The sequence below is a fragment of the Typopeltis vanoorti genome, chromosome 13 (assembly GCF_054136105.1).
Source record: "Typopeltis vanoorti isolate ZY-2024b chromosome 13, IOZ_Tvanoo_1.0, whole genome shotgun sequence".
Lineage (NCBI taxonomy): Eukaryota > Metazoa > Arthropoda > Arachnida > Uropygi > Thelyphonidae > Typopeltis > Typopeltis vanoorti.
In genome coordinates this window covers 66,182,975-66,203,095 of record NC_143561.1, presented here as the reverse complement: position 1 = coordinate 66,203,095, position 20,121 = coordinate 66,182,975, and the positions used below count along the sequence as shown (strand labels likewise).

Below are 20,121 nucleotides of genomic sequence, written 5' to 3'. Positions count from 1 at the left end.
CTCATTTCTCCGCATTGATGAGCTTAATCTTGATTTTTTTAATTATTTATTTATTTATTTATTTTTATTAGCTTATGCCTAATGTATTAAGTCTTACAGCACGGCAAGCAGTTCAAATGTAAAGCCTTTTTTTAGTTAAACAAATATGAATGAAATCTTCCTCTATACATTAAAGACTTAAATTAAAATTAAAAATTAAATTATTCATTAAATAAATTATCGTGATTTAAACACACACACACCACACACACATACATACGAGGATGGCCTGAAAAGTTCTCGGTCTCGACCATAGACGGCAACACTATCTGCAAGAATTTTTTTTCTTTAAGTCGGTGCATCTGTCATAAGCATTCAGGTGAAATTGAAAGTCATTCTATCAAGTAGTTTGTTTTATACAGCTGTATGAAGCAAAAGTGTTTGTTGTCTGTATTCCTTGAAATGGATAAAATTGAATATCGTGCGGTTATAAAATTCTTTATAAAAGAAGGTTTAACGCCAAAAAATAGTGACTGATTATAGCAAACATTTGAGAGGTGCAGAAACGTGTGTGTGTTTGTGTGCGTACGTGCTTTTCGAACGATGTCCTTTGGTTGGAAAGATCTGGGTTCGAATCCCTTGTAGGACGCAAAAAACCTTTATCAAGCTTTTCATCTGGAGGAAAGCTATAATTTAAAACATTCAATTTTGAAACTAAGGTTTATAGATTTACAATGTTAATATACATATTTATTTATTTATATATATATATACAGGAATACCTTGTATAGCGCGGTTTTGAACAACGTGGGGTTTGGTCTACGCGGTTTTTATTATTACACTAACATTGTCAACACTGACCGGCAACTCCCGGGCGTCGCAAGTGACAGTCGAGAGCCACGTTTATTCAGTAGCTATATGATTGGCTCTCACGTAGACACGTTCTTTCCCCGCGGCATTTTATTATTTACGTTAATATTAGTATTTAATATTTTTTATTATTTAAGTATGAGTGAAAAAAGACAAAACAAACAAGACGCTGTTGGTAAAAAAAAAAAAAAAAAAAAAAACGCAAGTGGTTGACATTAGAGAAGAAACTTGAAATGATAAAATGTCACGAGAATGGCGCTTCGTTTGCTAAAATAGCACTTGAGAATTCAATGAATGAGTCATCTGTACGAACAATTATTCAGAACAAAGAAAACATTAAACAACATGGAATGAGCACCGCTTCTTATATGTCAAAAGTGATCACGAGAAATCGATCTTCTACAATGAAAAATATGGAACGCCTTCTAATGATCCCGATTGAAGATTGTAATCAGAAAAATATTCCTTTGAGTCAAATGATAATCCAGACAAAAGCAACAAGTCTATATGACAAAATAAAAGACAATGAAAGCGAAAATGAAGACGGTACAACCAGTGAAACTTTTATAGCAGTCTTACGTTATGGGACTCCATAACGTAAAAGGTGAAAGCGAAAGTGCTGACACTAAAACTGCAGAATTATTTCCCAGTGAATTGAAGGAGCCTATTGAGAAGGAAGGCTACACAGATGGCCAAATTTTTAACGCTGACGAGACTGGCTTGTTCTGAAAAAGAATGCCATCGTGCACATTTCTAGCAGAGAAGGAAAAAACACAAGCTGAGTATAAAGTGCCAAAAGACCGATTGACACTTTTAGGTGATTTAAAATTGAAGCCACTGTTAGTGTACAGAGCGGAAAACCCAAGAGCGCTTAAGGACTTTACAAAGAACAATTTACCTGTTCATTGGCGTTCGAATAAAAAAGCGTGGGTGACTCGTTCAATTTTCGAAGACTGGTTTAAAACTTGTTTTTGCCCTGAAGTTAAAAGTTATTGTAAAAAGAATGATATTCCTTTCAAAATTTTTGCTTTTATTAGACAATGCGTCAGACCATCCAACTCTATTGACTGACTTAGATGAAATTATCAAGATTCATTTTTTCCCTCCAAACACAACATCAATTCTGCAGCCGATGGATCAAGGCGTTATCTCCACTTTCGAGGCTTACTATTTAAGACGAACTTTTGCTCAAGCTATTAAAGCTGCAGTAGAAGAAGATTCTTGGACTTTGAGTGAATTTTGGAAGAAATTTAACATAAAAGATGCCATTCAAAATATTTATGAATCTTGGCAAGAGGTGACTCAAAGTAACACGAGAGCCGTATGGCATAATATCTTGCCGCATTGTTAAAAGGACTTTGTTGCCTTTGCAACACAGAAAGAAGAAATCTCAACAGAAATTGTGTAGATAGGCAAAGATCTTGGTTTTACAAGTTTAGATTGTAACAATGTAAACGAATTGTTACAATCTAAATTATTACTGTATTGATATACAATAATGTATGTATTGATTCTCATTCAAATGATCTGGATGATGAAACCCTTTTGGAGTTGGAACAACAACAATGAGCCTATGAAGACGAAGATGACCCCACTGATGTCATGGTTGAAGAATTTTCCTTTTCTGACCTTTTAACTTTTGTGAGAAAAATCGACGAAGCTTCCGACTTTCTCATAAATGCCGACCCGAATTTGGAAAGAAGCATCAAAGTGAGACGAAGTCTCAATAATGCCATCAAATGCTACAGAGATCTAGTACTTGAAGAGACAAAGATGGTTCAACGAACACTAAAAGACTACTTTAGTAAAAAGTAAAATTACTGTATGCTAAAATTGAAGCAATGTTTGTTTTGTGTTCTACAACTTTTATATCAGTTTAAAAGGATTTTATTTGTTATTTAGTTATTAGTTATTTTATTGGTTAATAAAAATAATTTTTTTTTCATTTTTAAGCATTTTTATTTTCCTAAATTTTTGTAATAAACAAATTAAATTGAAAACCTTCATAAATAGACCTTGAACAACGCGGTTTTGCATAGGGCGGACGCTTCTTGGAACCAATTAACCGCGCTATACAAGGTATTCCTGTATATACAGTATATATATATATATATATATTTCTGCACCTCTCAAATGTTTACTATCAATCACTATCTTATGATAAAGTATATACACGAAAAGTATTAAAACGCAATTCAAAAGCACGCCTTTGATTGTATGTTTAGCAAGTCATATTTAAAATCAATTATTTTTGTTTCTTTTGTGATTATAAATTCTCTTATTCCAACAATGTCGATTAGAAGTATTCGTCGTCCAAGCTATGAAACCAGATTTGCCAATTCAGTTAACCAATAACAAATCTAAAGGTTAGATTAGGTCGAGATGTGGACAATATAAACACTGATAGAACGATTGGAGATCATGTTTCATTTTCTGGAGAAGGAAGGAAGTGCCACTTGGCTTTCTTTTTAATAACATTCGTAATGTCCAATGACGAGCCACCAACGGCAGTTCAGAGAAAACAAAAATACGTTCGTCGTCAGCTTTCAAATTGTCAGAACTGAAAACAATTAGGTAAAGCCTTGGTTGATCTCAGGATTGAGAATGAACTAAAATGAATTATGTTGCTATTGTTAACCCTGTGTAAGAACACGATATAATGCATTAATTAGAAAAGAAAAAGCAAGAGAGAGAGAGAGTGAGAGAGAGAGAGAGAGAGAGATTTAATTAAAATAATTTTTAAAGCAATTTTACATTTGAATCGCACCTTTTAACTTCTACGCTAATTCCTGTCCAAGTACATAAGTTGAATGCATCTGTCATCAGGCTGATGTCATACGAATAAAAAATCACCGCTCAATTGAATCACATTAACGAGAAGGACACCAAATTTAACCTCTTCCTAAACATTTAAAATTGCGGCGTATTAAAAGTGAGTGGGGTGGTCGATCTGTCATGTTCTCGTGGTGATGAGAGATGTGTCGTAGAAGAAACGGAAAAGATCACGGTTGTTGTATGGTTTAACAGTGCTGACCTGCAGTGCACCGACCAATGTCTATGAGGTCGTAGGGTCAAGGAGAGCGATTACGCCAATAAGACACCGAGAAGAGCAATAAGCCTCAGTCTGCGGCCCACTCACTAGCGCTTTATTTAATCAGGACGCTTGAAACGTTTGCCAACAGAAAACAGAGCACCTGAATATCATCTCTTCGGTTCGTTAGAGAAAGTAACCTCACTGATTGTCAACTGTTGCAGTGCATGCGCTAATTACAGAATGAAGACGACGGCATTCTTGATCCTGTGGCTAAGCCTTGCCTATGGTAAGCATGTGTTCCATTTCTTACTTAATATCTGCTGCATTATTAAGTGTTTCGTCTGTTAAAATGGCCCAACTTTATCATCTTAATATTCATAAAGATAGAAGTCAACCGAGGATGCACTATTTAAATATTTTGTTTACATTTTATATTGTTCATCTGAATTATTTTTTGAAAATTTATTTTAACTGTCCGTCTGCGCTTATAAACCAGCACCAATCAAAATGAAATAACAGTCGAACTGACTTATTAGAAAATAAGTTATCGTCTGCTGTTGAAATTTCCAAGTAAAAGCTTATAACAGCTTATTGCGTAGCGTATTATAATGCACTTAGTGAATTAATTTAGTACAAAAAAGAGGGGAAAGCTTTTGAAAAATAGGCTGTGGTAAATGTAGTTATGTATTTAGAATATTGAAATAATATATAAATGAAATTACAGAGTAAGTCTTTAATGATTTCGAAAGCTATAATTTATAACATTCAACTATGAAACTAAGATTTACTTACAATGTTAATATTCCACTTACCCGTACGGCACTTTACACTGTTATAATAATAATATTTGCAAACTAAGTTTAATATTTACTTTTTTCAAAATTCAATAACTATCCACTGTTCAGAGACTAAATCTTGTATCTATCTTTAATCGCATTAAAGCGAATTCTAGTTTAAAACAATGTGAAGTGTTAAAATGCATTTTATTTTACAATATTATAGTGTGCAAAGTATTTTATGGTTTATAGTTGGTTGTTTAGTATTATCACCAAGGGCATCGAATTATGCCTGTTAACTGCGCCAAACCGCAATTTGCTGTTTGTTTTACGGAGGGGGGGGGCTCAGTTGTCGGAAGAACAGACTCTTCCACTACCATCTGAGAACGGCTAACTTAGACTCGCATAGAAAATTTCTCCCGGCGCACGTGGCATTTGTGCCTATGTATCACGATCAGTAAGAGATACAAACCAACCTTATAAAACCAATCTTGGCAGAATAATATGAAGACATCAACGCTGAATATATTATCATGATCAGTGTCGTAACTGACACTGAACAGTCTTTGCTATTTCACGTGAAATATTTAGAGGGTTAAGCCAAATCTAAATTATAGTTAATGCCTAGATAATCAAAATTTTAATTATGTAGATTAACCAGAATTAGTCTTTTTTTTTTTTTTTTTTTTTTCAGATTCAGATAACTTTTAACAGCCCTGAAAACGAACGTTTCTTTAAAATAAAATAAAAAAGATCAAACCAAAAAAATTGTTTTATCTTACAGATTCTGTGATGGGAGCAGTCGACTGTCCTGCACCCAGGTCTCCAGAAAACGGACAAGGCTTTATGTACCATGCTGGAGCAATGATTAAATACAAATGTAACCCGGGGTATATCCTCAAAGGAGAAATCATTGCAGTCTGTAGAGACAAGGAATGGAGTCATCCACCTCCTCAATGCGTTCTTCTTGAAGGTAAGTGTAAAGTATGCTTAAAATTATTTGTATGGTACAAAAACTAAGTTCTTTAAGAACTAGATTGGCTTCTCAAATAATAACACAAGAAAACATGATTTACTTTCATCAGTGATTGTACTTTCTATGGTAATAAAAAGAACGTTTTGGCAAAGCATGTTCCACGGAAATGAAGTCTTTGAAAATGTATACCCACAGCCATAAGTTAAAGAAATAGCGGATGCTTGTGGAAAAACCCTGTCGCTGCAATCCATCTTTAGGACGACAGCCTAAACAGTTCGCTAAAATTTAAAAATGACATTAAACCACTGCTTAATTTCGCTATTAAATCTCAACCAATAATGACTATTTAAAAATATCGAGTAAAGAATATATTAAATAAATCTTGAATGAATAAAACTGAACTAACAATATACTAAACAGGAATTAAAAGGTTGGACCTAAACAGAATGCTAATTATAATTAAGTAATTCAAAAACGTAATAAAGCATTATGTTAAATTATAAGAGATATTAATACTATAATTACTCCATTTAATGTTTCTTTTCTATTCTATGATACATTTTAAGTCGCTGTAAAAACGCTATATGCGTAGAATCCTCTTTCCTGTTATTTGGAACTTTAATCAACAGTCATCGTTCGTTTATATAAATAAAACGCAATTAGGTAATCCAACAAATTGCTTATCACATTTGAATATTAATATTAATAATCAGTCTACTAACTGCAAACGATAAGCGAAATGTCCATGCAGCGTAACAGACGTTAAACCCAATTTCCAACCATAAACGTGAACATTAAGTTTATCATCTGTTCGCGTTCCCCTCCCTCCTCCTATAAATAAATAAAAGAAGACCTGGGTGTAATTAATTAAACTGGTGTCTACTGTAGAATGCCTTGTCAAAAGGCATGCATAAGATAATTTATCAAATATAGCGATGAGCTTTTATTGCCTACTGCGACTGCGCATACATGTTCGAAGTGCAGAAACAAAAAAGATTTCTAACACAGATACTCGTTTATTGTTTTTGTATTTTACTAGCCCAAACGCTATAAAAAAAAAGGGGGTCACTAAGTAATTGCGGTTGATTATTTTTAGTTGCATGAACTTTTCTGAATGGGTCAGAGTTATCCTCTAGGTACCGGCAAAAATACACTTGCATTATAGCTAGTTAGCTGTTTATAGCACTTTTTTTTTTTTTTTCTGTATAAATGTACAGATCAGTCCAATAATTTCTGTATGAATTCCAAGAATAAAAGCGAAAACTGAAATGTTATTGAAAAAAAAAAAAAAAAAGTCTAGAAGAAACCCACGAATTTTAATTAATCAATTTTAATACTTTATTATTAAACTAAGAATGAATATCAACTAAATACATCTCACAATCTTTCGTATTCGAGATTACTATAAAAATAAAAAGGGTAAAAAAAGAAGAAACTCTGCGGTTTTTTTTTAATACTTTGGTTGTAAAATCATAAAAAAACAAACACAAATCTCTAAACACACAAAATTTCGGCACCAAAACAATTTCACAATTGTTTAGTAAATTAGGTAGGAAATTTTAGTATGGCACTATAAAGCTCCATTTCTTGTTTTTTAAACTTTCATTTAATAATTAAAATATAATTAATTATATAATAATTAAAATAGTGAAACATAAATCTCGCTGTAAAACAAAACTCAATTCGTTATATGTTTCGTAAAACTAATTTACTTATTAAAATATTTTAATAATTTTAATAAACAGAACTAAAATTGAGTTACTAAATAGATCTAAACTGCTAATTAAAATCTTGGGTTGCTGAACATATGCATTATACATACATTAAAATAAAATAAGCTTTTACCTTCGTGTCAGAAGCCTTTTGCAATATTTTGTTTAAAAACGAGATATCTCATTGAGAAAAATACCAATTATTAAATGATAATTCTAAAAGTGAAGGTCTGATAATGTTCACAAATGATTTGAGTGATTTAAGCTACTTAGCTCTGACACAGGGCTAACTAGCTTATCCTAGAATTATGGTTACGATATCCAAGGATACTTGGAAGGTGTGGCAGCTTAATTGCCTGTTGGAACCACGGATGTTGATGAATACTCACAGACTGGCTGGGGAAGAGAGAAGAAGAAATTATTTTCTGACAATTACAGAAAATACTAACTTTCGCTAACTATAGTCATAGTGCCATATATAAAGCATAGATAGTTCGATACAGTTAAGGGCCCGTCTCGCATATGGTCTGATATGCAGGACGAACTTGTGGGTAGGGATTTATACACTCGTATATAACATTGTAAGAAGCGGTCATGTGTTGCTCAAACAAAATCCCTCCTTAGTTGTTAGAAATTGCCAAGATCAAGAAGTGTACAAGAAAGACTATTATTTGTAGAAAAGCAGTAGGATTTCAATGTACACAAATGCTTCAGATACCACTAGTCTGGGATTGCTAGATTCTTGCAGAATTTTTAATCAACGAATGGAAACATGTTCCACGGAGAGATATTCTAATCACCTGTGATATAACCTGCAGAAACATTCCTAGTGGACTTTTATCATGTCGGTTGCTAATGACATAATAAATTTTGCATAGAAGATGGGCGGGTGAATCATTGCTCATTGTAGAGGAAAACACATGCCAATAAGCAGTCATTCGTTTTTCCTTCACAAGCGTAATAGAAATGTATAGCGAAGACTCATATTTGTTTCAGCACCGACTGAAATGTGTGCAGTGTTCATGGGAGTCAATTTTTTTCCCTCAATCTTCAAATGGTAGGATATTTCATTTGAAGTTGGTCAAAGTTTTACTATAAGTTATATCCCTGAAGAGTCCTTAATGCCGATTAGGCATTTGCTTTGGTAGTTCAGTACTTTGTGCTAAAACAGTGTAGACATCTTTGTGTGATGGTCATTTGGAATCACATTTTTAAAATTTAAAAGAACGAAAATATCAGATTTATGAATAGGCTTCTTAGTCAGAGAACCGTGATTACAATTTTCAATACCATATAGCATTTATATGATAAAAGATGACAATTATCGCAGATGCATTATCACAGGGAAGAATCGAACCAATGGCTATTAGGACACAATTTCGATTTGACTGTATTAGTTATTTATTATCACACTGTTATCTCCATGGACCTGTACAGCAAGTGCTTTTTTTTTTCAGTAGAAAAATAAACGTGGAGCTTTGGAAATAAATAGCACAGAATGCAAGAGAGGGACCTTCAAAACATAGAATTTATTGTTTTTATTTATTTTTTTTTTACAGTCTATTAGCGATAAGCAATAAAATTGCTTAGTACTACTGAAGAAAACATTTCCAAATTTTTCTCAATCAGATATAAAATTAAGTTTAAAAGGTTACAGGCAGGTTTTCTGCAGCTTCGGTTTACTGTGTGAATTTTATTTATTCTTTTTTTTTTTTTTAAATTAACATTTAAGCTAGTGTTTCAAATTTATTAAACGTATCTTCAGCAACCTAAGGTCAATTATCCTAAACCAAGTCTTAATCCATCATTTTGATTTTTCTTTCTAATGTACTTTCTTCTTCATCAGACTCCGATAAGTCTGAGGACGAGGAAGATGAAACTAAAAACGAAAATATTACTGGCACTCCAAGACCCCTTTTCAGTTGGGAAAACGAAGAAAACGAAACTGAAGCGATGCAACAAGATCGTCCCGTGCAGGTTGTTCTGTATCCGAATCACAGACGTAGTCGAGTGCCTACGACTAGATCTCCAGCAAGGAGAGGAGAGGTAGAAAAAAACAAAGAAAAGAAAATTGAAGCAGCCGTACTTCCTTCTACCACTTATTTACCACAGGTATTTTACACCCCGTCTGGAAACAAAGTGATTATGACCGAAGATGCGCTCATGAATCGCTACAGACTTGCTCAAATACAAGAACTCAACGGTCAAAACGTTGTCGTCATCAAACCACACGTAGATGAAGACGACAAAAGAGCTCAAACCGATGAGACCTTAAGACAAACTTACATTTTAGCCGAAAAGAAACGACAGGAGGAGGAGGCCCGACGTAGAACAACCACCGTCACTGAACCCACTGAATATCGCCGAGCTGCAGATCCCGTGCTCCTGAACTTGTCTGAATCCCAACTAGCATGGATCAACAGTCTCTATCCAGAACTCCGAGATAGATATCTACGTGATCTTTACGCTTCTCGGGCTAAGGAGATTGAAGATGCTGCAAGGGCTCGTCAGTTCTTAGAGAGATATGAGGATGCCTACCGTTATGTGTATGAACCGGCATTAGGACGACCTATCAAATGTAAGTATGACTCATAATAGCATAAGTGAACTAAAATTATTCTTTTTAATTACTGGATATTAGACAGTCACGAGTACTTCTAGTGCTAGTATAATTTCTCGATTTACAAGATGGGGGGGGGCTGGAAGGAAGTTCCTACAATATATCATTATGAGATTAGATTCGTAGTACACAAGATTCTATTTTAATAGCATCTCTTCAATCAGCACCTTAATCCTTTGAATCGTACAGTCTGGAAAACCAACTCATTAGCTGTATATGTATCGAAATATCGCGTTTCCAGCCTAACCATTTACCAGCATTAACCGTGGGGGGAGGGGGGGGGATGAAGCAGCCAGAAGGTACACTCGCATTGTTTGTATTAATGACATCTCTACGGGTCTAGTGCTAAATTAGTGCAATCATGGTGCTGAAAGATGGGAAGTCCAAGGTTCAAAAGGTTAAAAAAAAACCACCAGGTTGAACCGAACATCCAGAACAACGAAGTTATATGAAGCTTCATATTAAACCAAATACCACAGAGGAAATAGGTGTTCTTATTCGAAATAGCTTAATAAAGTATACCAAGATTTGAATGATGTTCCAAGGAGGAAATCTTACTCTGTTTCATGTCTTGTATGCTTCAAAGAAAATTACTCTTTTCTTCTATACGATGTATTCTATAAGTAGGATTTCTGCCTAGTCCCTGACGAGAATCAGCAGTTGAAGCACCTATATGGACAGCGAAATCCTAATAAATATACAGGCTCCTGGGCAGAATTAGTCATCTTTTAACTAATGCAATGCCAAGGCAACTCACATGCCATTAGACTATTACGGTTTCAGAGGCGAAATTTTTCTACTTAGCTATCAAGCAATACTGCACATTTATTATTCTTTCTTTCACTTAATCTGTTTTCTGAATTTCCAGATATAATCATGATTGAAGTAGCAAAACTAATCTGCAGAGTTCCAATTTCGCTGGCATATCAAATATTTTTCGTCTTCATTCTTGATTTGTTGCTTCAGAGCTGTCACCAAGTAGTCTTCATTTTCATTGTGACCTCATAATTATTTCAATAAGCTACTCCATTTTAAAAAAAAATTTTTTTTTTAATCATTGAGTACAGTGTGTGTGGGTGGATGGAGAGTTCAAGTTACTTTTATATCGCTCGAAGCTCACACAAAAGTTGAAAAGTGACATTGTTTTATGTGAATTGGCTATCTTTTCAACAACACTGAAGAGATACGCCCGCTTTTCAGTATGACTCAACAGCAGACTGATCCAGTTGATATTTGACCATATTTGGTTCAAGTCGACGTCAATGTCCTTTTCCCGTTATTCTTAAGCACGTAATCGATCTTTAATTTTGCAAATGAGTAAAGTAATAAAGTAAACAAATCAAGGAATTGAGCAAAAGTTTATTTTTATTAATATTTTTCGAGTTTTACACACGTCAGTGTGTAAAACTCGAAACTCTCTACACTCTCTCTCTCTTCAGAGATTTGATATATTTATTTTCAGCCAAAAGAGACTGATAAAAATAAACGAAAAAGTACCAATGCATCATCTTCATGAAATTTTATATTAAAACCATTTAATTTCCTCACTGTGTTTTTTAAAGTAATAAATTCTATTTTCAAATTCCCAGCATATTGTAGAACATATCAGATGGCTTATGATAAACAGAAAGAAATAGTGACGACTGTTATAGTTGCTTAAATTACAAATATAAATGAAATAAATCCTCTAATGCCTTTTATTTCCAACGGGAGTAGGCAGAGCTCTTCTAGCTGACTAACGGAAGATTGGTTGGCAGCCAGGCTCTACCCGTAGCCGTCGCTGATAGCTGACATGATTTCACTGTTCAGCTATCATTGACTGCTAAGAGTTGCCTATGAATTCACCGATAGCCCTAAAAGGCTACTGGTGATTTCATGGGAATCAGGAGAGAGAGAGAGAGAGAGACAGAGTACGACGAACATCTACCGCCACCTTATGCTCCTAAATCCTAACAGGTATATATCGCCCGAAATAGTGTGAGTTCTATAGTCGATTTTAGTTTGGAATATTCAGAATTAATTTAAGTTATCTGATATGTATATTGACAATGTTTTACACGCGCAGCTTTAGAAACTTTAGAAATTATGCAGGTAGTAACTTATTAGTTTTGCTGATATTATTGCTTTCTATTTGTGTAGTGGTGGAAAGCCCAGCTGCTGCTTATGATTACTCCTGTCATTATACGGATAGCTCAAATCAAGTTCATTTCATCAGAGCTCCGAGAATCCACAACGGAAGAGTTAGACTGTACAGCCGACGTCGTAACCCTAACTATCCAAGAAACGATTACCTGGCTGCTGTCTACGAATGCCACCCAGGATTCCGACTGGAAAATTTGCGGATCAAGGAACTGTACTGTCAAAATGGAGGCTGGGTAGGCGAAATGCCATATTGCATCCGTGCAGGTGGGTAAAGTAAGTGAATAACACACACAGCAGACCAAAATATACTGGAAATGACACAACGAAATGGAAATATTTTATATCAACGCACAATTTTCTATAAAAGCTTAAGAAAATTTAGTATTTCTCCCCTTAAATCTTGATTCTAAGATGTTCCAGATGGCTTCTTTTACTTGTTCAATCTGACATCTAGTCCTTGAAGATACGACAACAAAGAAGAAATCTTGAACGCACTTAATGTATTTGTTAATCCTTTGCTTCTACTCAATTATTTCTTCCAAGCTATTTTTCTAACGGTTTTTTTTTTTTTTTGGAAGGCATTAACGCACAACATACGGGTCACTAGAAGAGATGTTTAAATGAAAAACAGCCCACAAAGTCTGCTATTAATTTTTGTTATATTTACAATTGTTTCAGATTATTTTGTTCTGTTGAAGCCAATTAATATTTTATAATGGTCGTTAAATCAGCAATATTATTATAATTAACATTCCCTTATTTTCAAATAAATAATTCAACTGGTCATAACACGAATTGCACGGTTTTTCAAAATCAGGTGTACAATTAATATCGAACTTAGTGTTTAGTTTTATTGTTTCTATCATGTTTAAAGCCTAATTAAAAAGATTTAAGAAATGATAATGCTATACTCCCACTTACCTAATGTAATTTTAGTCACGCCATCATACTGGCTAATTATTAGCTATCCTTAGCAGTATACTGGTTTTGGAGAACGTCATATTTTGATCTTGAGAACTAAATAAGCACTGTGTTTTCTTTAGCAGAGTTCCGATGAAATGCTTTAAAATTTTTATAATTAAGAATGTACAGTCTTAATTAAAACAAGTAGGTTATATACAGCTGCTTATTTTTTTTGTGCAAAATGAAGGATCGTAAATGTCGATTCATTATGCTGAAATTTGATAAAAAAAAATGTCTCTAAACCTGTTTTTTTTTTTTTCGTGCAATAGCATATGCGGTATTAACCTTGTACCATTGTTTCATCAGATGTGTTGTTTACTAGCATCTTCGCTGTAAATCTGTACTTAAGTTGAAATTAAAGCATTTAAAAATGAATTAAATGTGTTTCTGTGATTAATCTCTAAAATACTAAACCGATGTACAAGCAACAATAAATTCCTCACTAAATCACATTCTAAATCATACTAAACCAGTATAAGCACGATAAACAAGAAAAAAAAGTAACAATTTTTATTCAGGATAATTCGAAATCAAATAAAAGGGATGTTTATGAAAGGTGGTTATTATTGTTTTTCTAGATGGAACTTACATATATCGTCTGATAACATAAGATCACGTGATACTAGGGCTCATCGTGTAACGCCATGCAAAATAAAAATGAAAGCCTTAATACCTTAAATAAGGACTAAGAGAATTTCACTGATGTGCAGGAGGAATATCTCTTATTTTAAGGAATATCTCTTATTTACTTAAATATAAAGAGCTAATAAGCTTCATTTCGGCGATATAAACATTATTTAAATTAAGGGGATATTAAATCCCATATTGTTTTAAAACCGAATAAGAAACTCAAAGATCGGAATCAGAGAGTTTCATGCCGAATATAGTAAACTATAAAGTATCGGCGACCACTAGCGTGAGCTAATGCAAGTGACCCTAGTACGTGGCACAATACCGGAGAACTCGCAGCAAAGTCGGCAAAGTTCTGATCGCTATTCTTAGGTATTTTCCATAATGTAAAAACACATTTCCTAGGAAATGTATGCTGTTATTACATTATGGAGGGAGGTCACTACCCAGACCGGTTTCAGCATTTTTTGAGGCTTCATCAGTGAGTAGCTAGACCAATTAATACCAAAGTGTATAGCGAAAAGAACTTATACTCTTTATTAGCTTATTAACTCTTTATATTTAAGTAACTTAATGGTTGCACCTGATTGGAAACTCGTATAAAAGAGTATAAGTTCTTTTCAATAAACGAAGAAAGAGACGTAATCAGAAAGAGAAACCTAAAAACAAAGGGATGGCTTTTTTTGCTCAATAGGGAAACTCAGCTCAATAGGGAATCTAGATTTCTCTCTCTCTTTCTGAGATATATAGATTTTAGTCATTCATTCAAAAAAGAGACAAAAACAGGGAATAAAGGTGTGCTATTTCAGCATTTCTAGAGATATAAACCATATGGAATTTGCCGCAACTCGTATTATACAAGGGTAAACACGGCAATTTAAACAAGTATGTATTCTCGTATCTGTAGTGCGATATGGATACATATATTTATATACATATTCCACTTATTCATCTAGGTAAAGGATAACTAATATATGGAAACTATAAGAGTTTCGGCGGATCCAAGCGTAATCAACCTATTAGGACAGGGGCTTGGATCCGCCGAAACTTTTGTAGTTTCTATATTCGGCCTTAAAATAATGTTGGATTCAATATCCACTTGATTTGTATAATTTTGCATCGCCGAAGTGAAGCCTCTTGGTTCTTTATTTCAGTAATTCTTGGTACCTTTTAAAATGTGACACCTTTTGGCAACTCGTATGGGAAAGAATGACTTATGCATCACTTCAACCTGGGTATTTTACATCTGGGTCTGGCTCCCACTCACGAGACCCCAACAAAGGTCGAAACCGGTTGGAAACTTGGGTGATGAAGGCAATGCTGTAGCCCATAAAGTTTTAACTGAGGCTCGGCTGTTGCTGTCACCCAGGTCCTGGGTGCGTGTGTGTGTGTGTGTGGGGGGTAATGAATGGCAATGCTGTAGCCCATTAACTTAACTGAGGCACGGCTGTTGCTGTTACTCCTCAGATGAGATATGAGCGGCTCTGCTCGGTGGTGGGATGAGCCTGCCACGGTGTAGAGCCAACCGGTTCTGAGAGTTCTTCTCAGTGACAGGATAAGCCTGTTACTGAGGGGAACAATGCTGAGTTTTTGGAGTTTGACCTTGACTTGAACATTCAGCAAAGGTCTAAACCGGTCTGGATAGTGACCTCTTCCCATAATGCATAGCATCATACATGTCCGCAAGGAGATGTGTTTTGCATTATGGAGAATACTAAGGAAAGTGATCAGAACTTACTCCACCTTTGCCACGAGTTGCCCATGTTCTAAAAGGTTGCTTGCGCTTGGATCCGCCGAAACTCTTGTAGTTTCTATATATTCGGCTTTGAAATAATGTTGGATTCAATATCCACTTGATTTAAATTGGTATTAGCTTGCAAAAAAAAGTCTCGTCGCTCCTGGTTTACAGGTTAAGCCTCTATATTCTGTTCTAGCAGCAACAATATTGCAATATATTATCATAAAAATATTGTAATAAAGACTGTGGGTACACGTATGAGCGGGGGGGGGAACATCAAGTGATAGATACAAATGGTTACAATACGCAAAAAACAGATTCTAGATAAAAATTCGGCAGTGCTGTTATTCACAGAAAAAAGCAAAAGTGTGTCATAATCAGAATAAAGTCACATGTTTACGTTTTGTATATTTGAATTTTAATGTTAAAAGAACCATGATGTATTTAAAAGAATCCAATTTCATTTTGTTTCATAACAGCCGAGTCTGTGTCACATGGACAGTTTCAAAAGTTTTCCAGATATATTATGCTTATCTGATAAGACCAAAGTTCACTGCGTGCGTGCGTGCGTGTGTGTGTGTGTGTGTGTGTGTGTGTGTGTGTGTGTGTGTGTGTGTGTGTGTGTGTGTGTGTGTGTAATAACGTACAGAAATCATGAAGCAACACAACGACAATAGTAACTGGTAGCGACCTGTGAACAAGAAAACAAAATAAAAGTCTGCAAGTAGATTTCTATATATTAGACAGAAACCTATCAACTAATAATAATACAATATAGGTTCGGTAATAAAGCTTACCAAGTACGAATGCTGTGCTGCTAAAATCAAATTATGGTACTTTCGCTCTCTCTCTCTCTCTCTCTCTGAATGATTTTTTTAAAGAGATTCTTTTTTTTTTTTATATATAATTCTTACAGTGGTAATTTCTTCAATACGTCATCTGCATAATGCATAACATGAATTACTATAAACGCTATAATGCACGTCATATATAAACAAGCTCAACAGCTATGTATAGTATTGTGTTGTATACTATATTATACAACAGTATATAGGTATTATACACAAACCTTTATGCAGATATATATAAATGTCACTTACGCAGCGTATATGCCAAATACCTGGTCACGTGCGTCACTACGTGTTCTAGGCAACTATTTAAGAATGTTACTGGTTAATAATCTTCAAGTGTGGGTCAGAATGGGAAAAACAAATGATCTTTCGGAGTTCGATAAAGGGCATATTGTGGGTGTCCGTCTGGCTGGAGCCACGAATTTGAAAACAGCAGAGCTGACTGGTTTTTCAAAAGGTGGGATGTCCCGAGTGTTTAATCAGTCGAAGAATAACCCACATTGCTTGTTTAAGTGGCGTACGTGTAGTCCTAAGATAGTCTACCAGAAGCGAGATCGCCGTCATCTGAGAGTGCTTGTACGGATCAACAGAACTTCCTGTGTGCAGCAGTTCCTGACCTTTTTTTTTTTTTTTTTTCCCCACATCGTGGGAAAAAAAAAAAAAAAAAGTCCTCAGAGCAAGGTTTCCAGTAGTGACAAGCCAAGTATTATGAGCATTTGCTCTTCGGGCAGAAAGACTTTAATTCGATTTTGTCTAGGGCGAAAAGAACTCGATATATACTTTCCAACTAAAGTTTAATTAGCTCGTCTCGTATATGGTAGTAGAAGAGTTATTCTCCCTGAAACGTGGGTATTTTATCAACAAAATAGAGAAACTAACTGGAGAATAAATACACAATTAACAGACAACCCATTAGTCTTACAGGTAAGGGGATCAGATATAAAAAGATGGAAAAATAATAATACAGGAACGAAACTTTTCAACCAATAATCAGCAACATTATTATTTCATCATTTCAGCATTCACGGGTGCTTCGTGAATTATCCAAATCCTAATGTGCACTGAAGTAAATGTAACGATACGAAGTATCTCTGACTACACTGTTCTAAAATTTTATTTATTTATTTATTATATTGTTGAGGGGAAAACCAGGGGGGGTCGTAAGGAAACCAATCTTAAGCCCGGCTAATTCAGTGCTACAGAAAAAAAAAAAATGAGTAGAGGTGAATGGGGTAATGATTATCCCCACTATAGTTCGATGAGGTTGATATATAAAAAGATTCTTTCACTAGTCGTATTGGTTAGCTTATGATTATTCATGACTATGTTTTTTCATTTTATTTGACTCATTTTTTTTTCTTTATTTAATATTTTTTCTAACATTATCAATATTTCCATATATACGCACAATATACAAAATGTGAAATCTATATATATATTAAATGAAAATAAGCAACACTATAATTAATAATAATTAACAAAGCCAATAACTGTATCAACATGTCCATGAATGCAGGTTATGTGTAAACTTACCATCATTTATAATAACATTAAAATAAACTGAATAAAATTAACAATAATAACAATAAATTCAGTTACAAATGGTCAATAATCACTCATCACTAAATTATTAATATCAACTGTTCATTTAAAACCTATAATAAGCGACTATATACAATTAATTAATTAATTATAAACAATACAAACACATTTAACAATATGTTAACATTAACCATCCTCATTGCCTACATTTATACAAAATGAATATACTAAATCTATATTAACAATAATTACATACTAATCGTCCATACGTCAATTAATATAATTTAATTTATCATTAACGTAGCATTATAAGCAAGCTTCATAATTACGAATTATTGAGTAGTATAATTTCACAATATTCACTCCAAGAAACCACCCGATAAATCCAGATGAGCATTGCTCCTATAGAGGAACAATCTGGTTGGTCGAGTGGTTAGCATATCCACTCTCCAACCAAAAAGCTGCAGATACAAATATCGCTGTGGTCATGGATGTTTGCGACTATCTATAGGTGGAAGATGAATTTTAGCGCTGGGGATGAGACAATTTCCCCTCCCTTGTTTATTGGAGGAGTGAAGTAGCTTGAAAAAGTTCTATATGTGATATCTAGTTATAGTTCTATATGTGATGACTATATATATAGTCACTAATTTTCTCGTTGGAGCACTGCAGTACAAATATACTCTCGCACTGATAATTTTGGTAGCATTCATTCCGTTCTTAGAAATTAATTCAATGACTGCTTCATGCGTCATTTCCCAAGCACACTCAAACGTATTAAATCAGCATTACTTGCACATGTTAGAAGAGGTGCTTATGAACCCCGTTGTCTCCATATAAAGAAACTTGAAGTATCCATAAATCTGTTATGCACATTCTGAAAACGAGCGTTTGACATAAAATATAAAAGACACTTTTGCGGAAAAAAAAAAAAAATTAAAATTTTAGCGCTTTAAAATATGGGGAAAAAATACTATACCAGATAAAGTGCATTATTCCATGTGTAAACGCTTGATCATAAATTTCTTTATTATGAGTTTCAAACTGTTCATGGTTGAATTTTTAATTATTGATTTCCTGGGTTTTCCCAAGAACAATCATGAATTATCGTAACCTTATTACAACTTTACTTATTGGTGGTATTTTTGTAACAAATAAGATGAGTATGTCATAACTTAATGTTCAATTCTTTTAACAAAAATTCTAAATACTAGATTTCATTAAATTCTACGTAGAAAGTGTGGAATTATTAATATCCGTTCGATACTTTTGTCAGTAAAAATGCGCCGATATAAACCAAAATTAAACCACCGAGATATTTTCTTGCGTATTGCGATTTTTTCTATTTTTTTTTTTTATTAAATTTATATATGTTATGGTATTTTTATTCATTTTTACATAGTCTGGAAAACCCTGCTCTAGAGACCAAACATGGAATGCTGTGAAGCCACTTCAGACTTTCAGTAGGTCTAAAATGGCTTGAAATTTCGACACATTTTGCTCCTTTGTTTGTCGGTAAATGCTAGGATTAAAACAAGAGATTAAAGATTAAAACGTTGTGAGTTGGAATTCTTACAATACTGGACGACAACTTAATACCTCAACCAAGTAAAGGTCACCTGTAGTCAAAAAAAAAAAAAAAATATTTCATACAACATTGAATATAGGATTAGTATAGGATTATATGGTATAGAATTATATCATAATATTCGACTGAAAGTTTATCCATATATAACATTTTAATATAATATTTTAAACTTAAGAATATTTAAATTTAAGAATATTTAAATTTATGAATGCTAAGCATATTAAAGGAATAATCGCGAGCTGAAAATCATCCACTCTGTGTGTGTGTGTGTGTGTGTGTGTGTGTGTGGTTGAAACAGAGAGAAAATTACGATTTTGTTTGGAAGTATGATACGGAGTCACTTGTTTATAACTGCGAGTTTTTTTTTTTTTTTTTTTTTTTTTTTTTTGTTCTTGAAGAGATATGACCAAGTTATACTGTTATTTCTTCAATATAAATATTTCTTTCTTATAGTCCCTTCACATATTAGGAGAAATAGACTTCCAGCTTATTTCTTTGATGAATTTTGATTTTTCGATTGATTGACTTTCCTTGAATTGCTTTTTCGATTAACTACTGCTCGAATCGTCTTATCAGTTAAATTTTCTTCACATCCTATTTATTTTTTGGTTAATTAATATGAACAGTTAATTTTCTACAACACATATACACACACAAACACACACACAGTATGTATATTCCCTACCTCGCAGAGATCTGA

At 33.9% G+C, this 20,121-nt stretch overlaps 1 protein-coding gene across 3 annotated transcripts in view; it reads left to right on the top strand.

Annotated features, from left to right (window-relative positions):
• Nucleotides 1-3,669: 3,669 nt before the first annotated feature.
• The window catches only part of LOC150100233 (uncharacterized), a 72,974-nt gene continuing 56,522 nt past the window's right edge, over nucleotides 3,670-20,121 (top strand). Inside the window, exons 1-4 of one of the 3 annotated variants that reach the window (XM_090402999.1) lie at nucleotides 3,670-4,169; nucleotides 5,444-5,632; nucleotides 9,194-9,925; nucleotides 12,107-12,373. In XM_090402999.1, coding sequence (XP_090259125.1) covers nucleotides 4,124-4,169; nucleotides 5,444-5,632; nucleotides 9,194-9,925; nucleotides 12,107-12,373 — 1,234 coding nt within the window. In that variant the 5' untranslated portion in view covers nucleotides 3,670-4,123. The remainder of the gene's footprint in view (nucleotides 4,170-5,443; nucleotides 5,633-9,193; nucleotides 9,926-12,106; nucleotides 12,374-20,121) is intronic. The other 2 variants (XM_090402998.1, XM_090403000.1) reach the window with 2 other exon arrangements.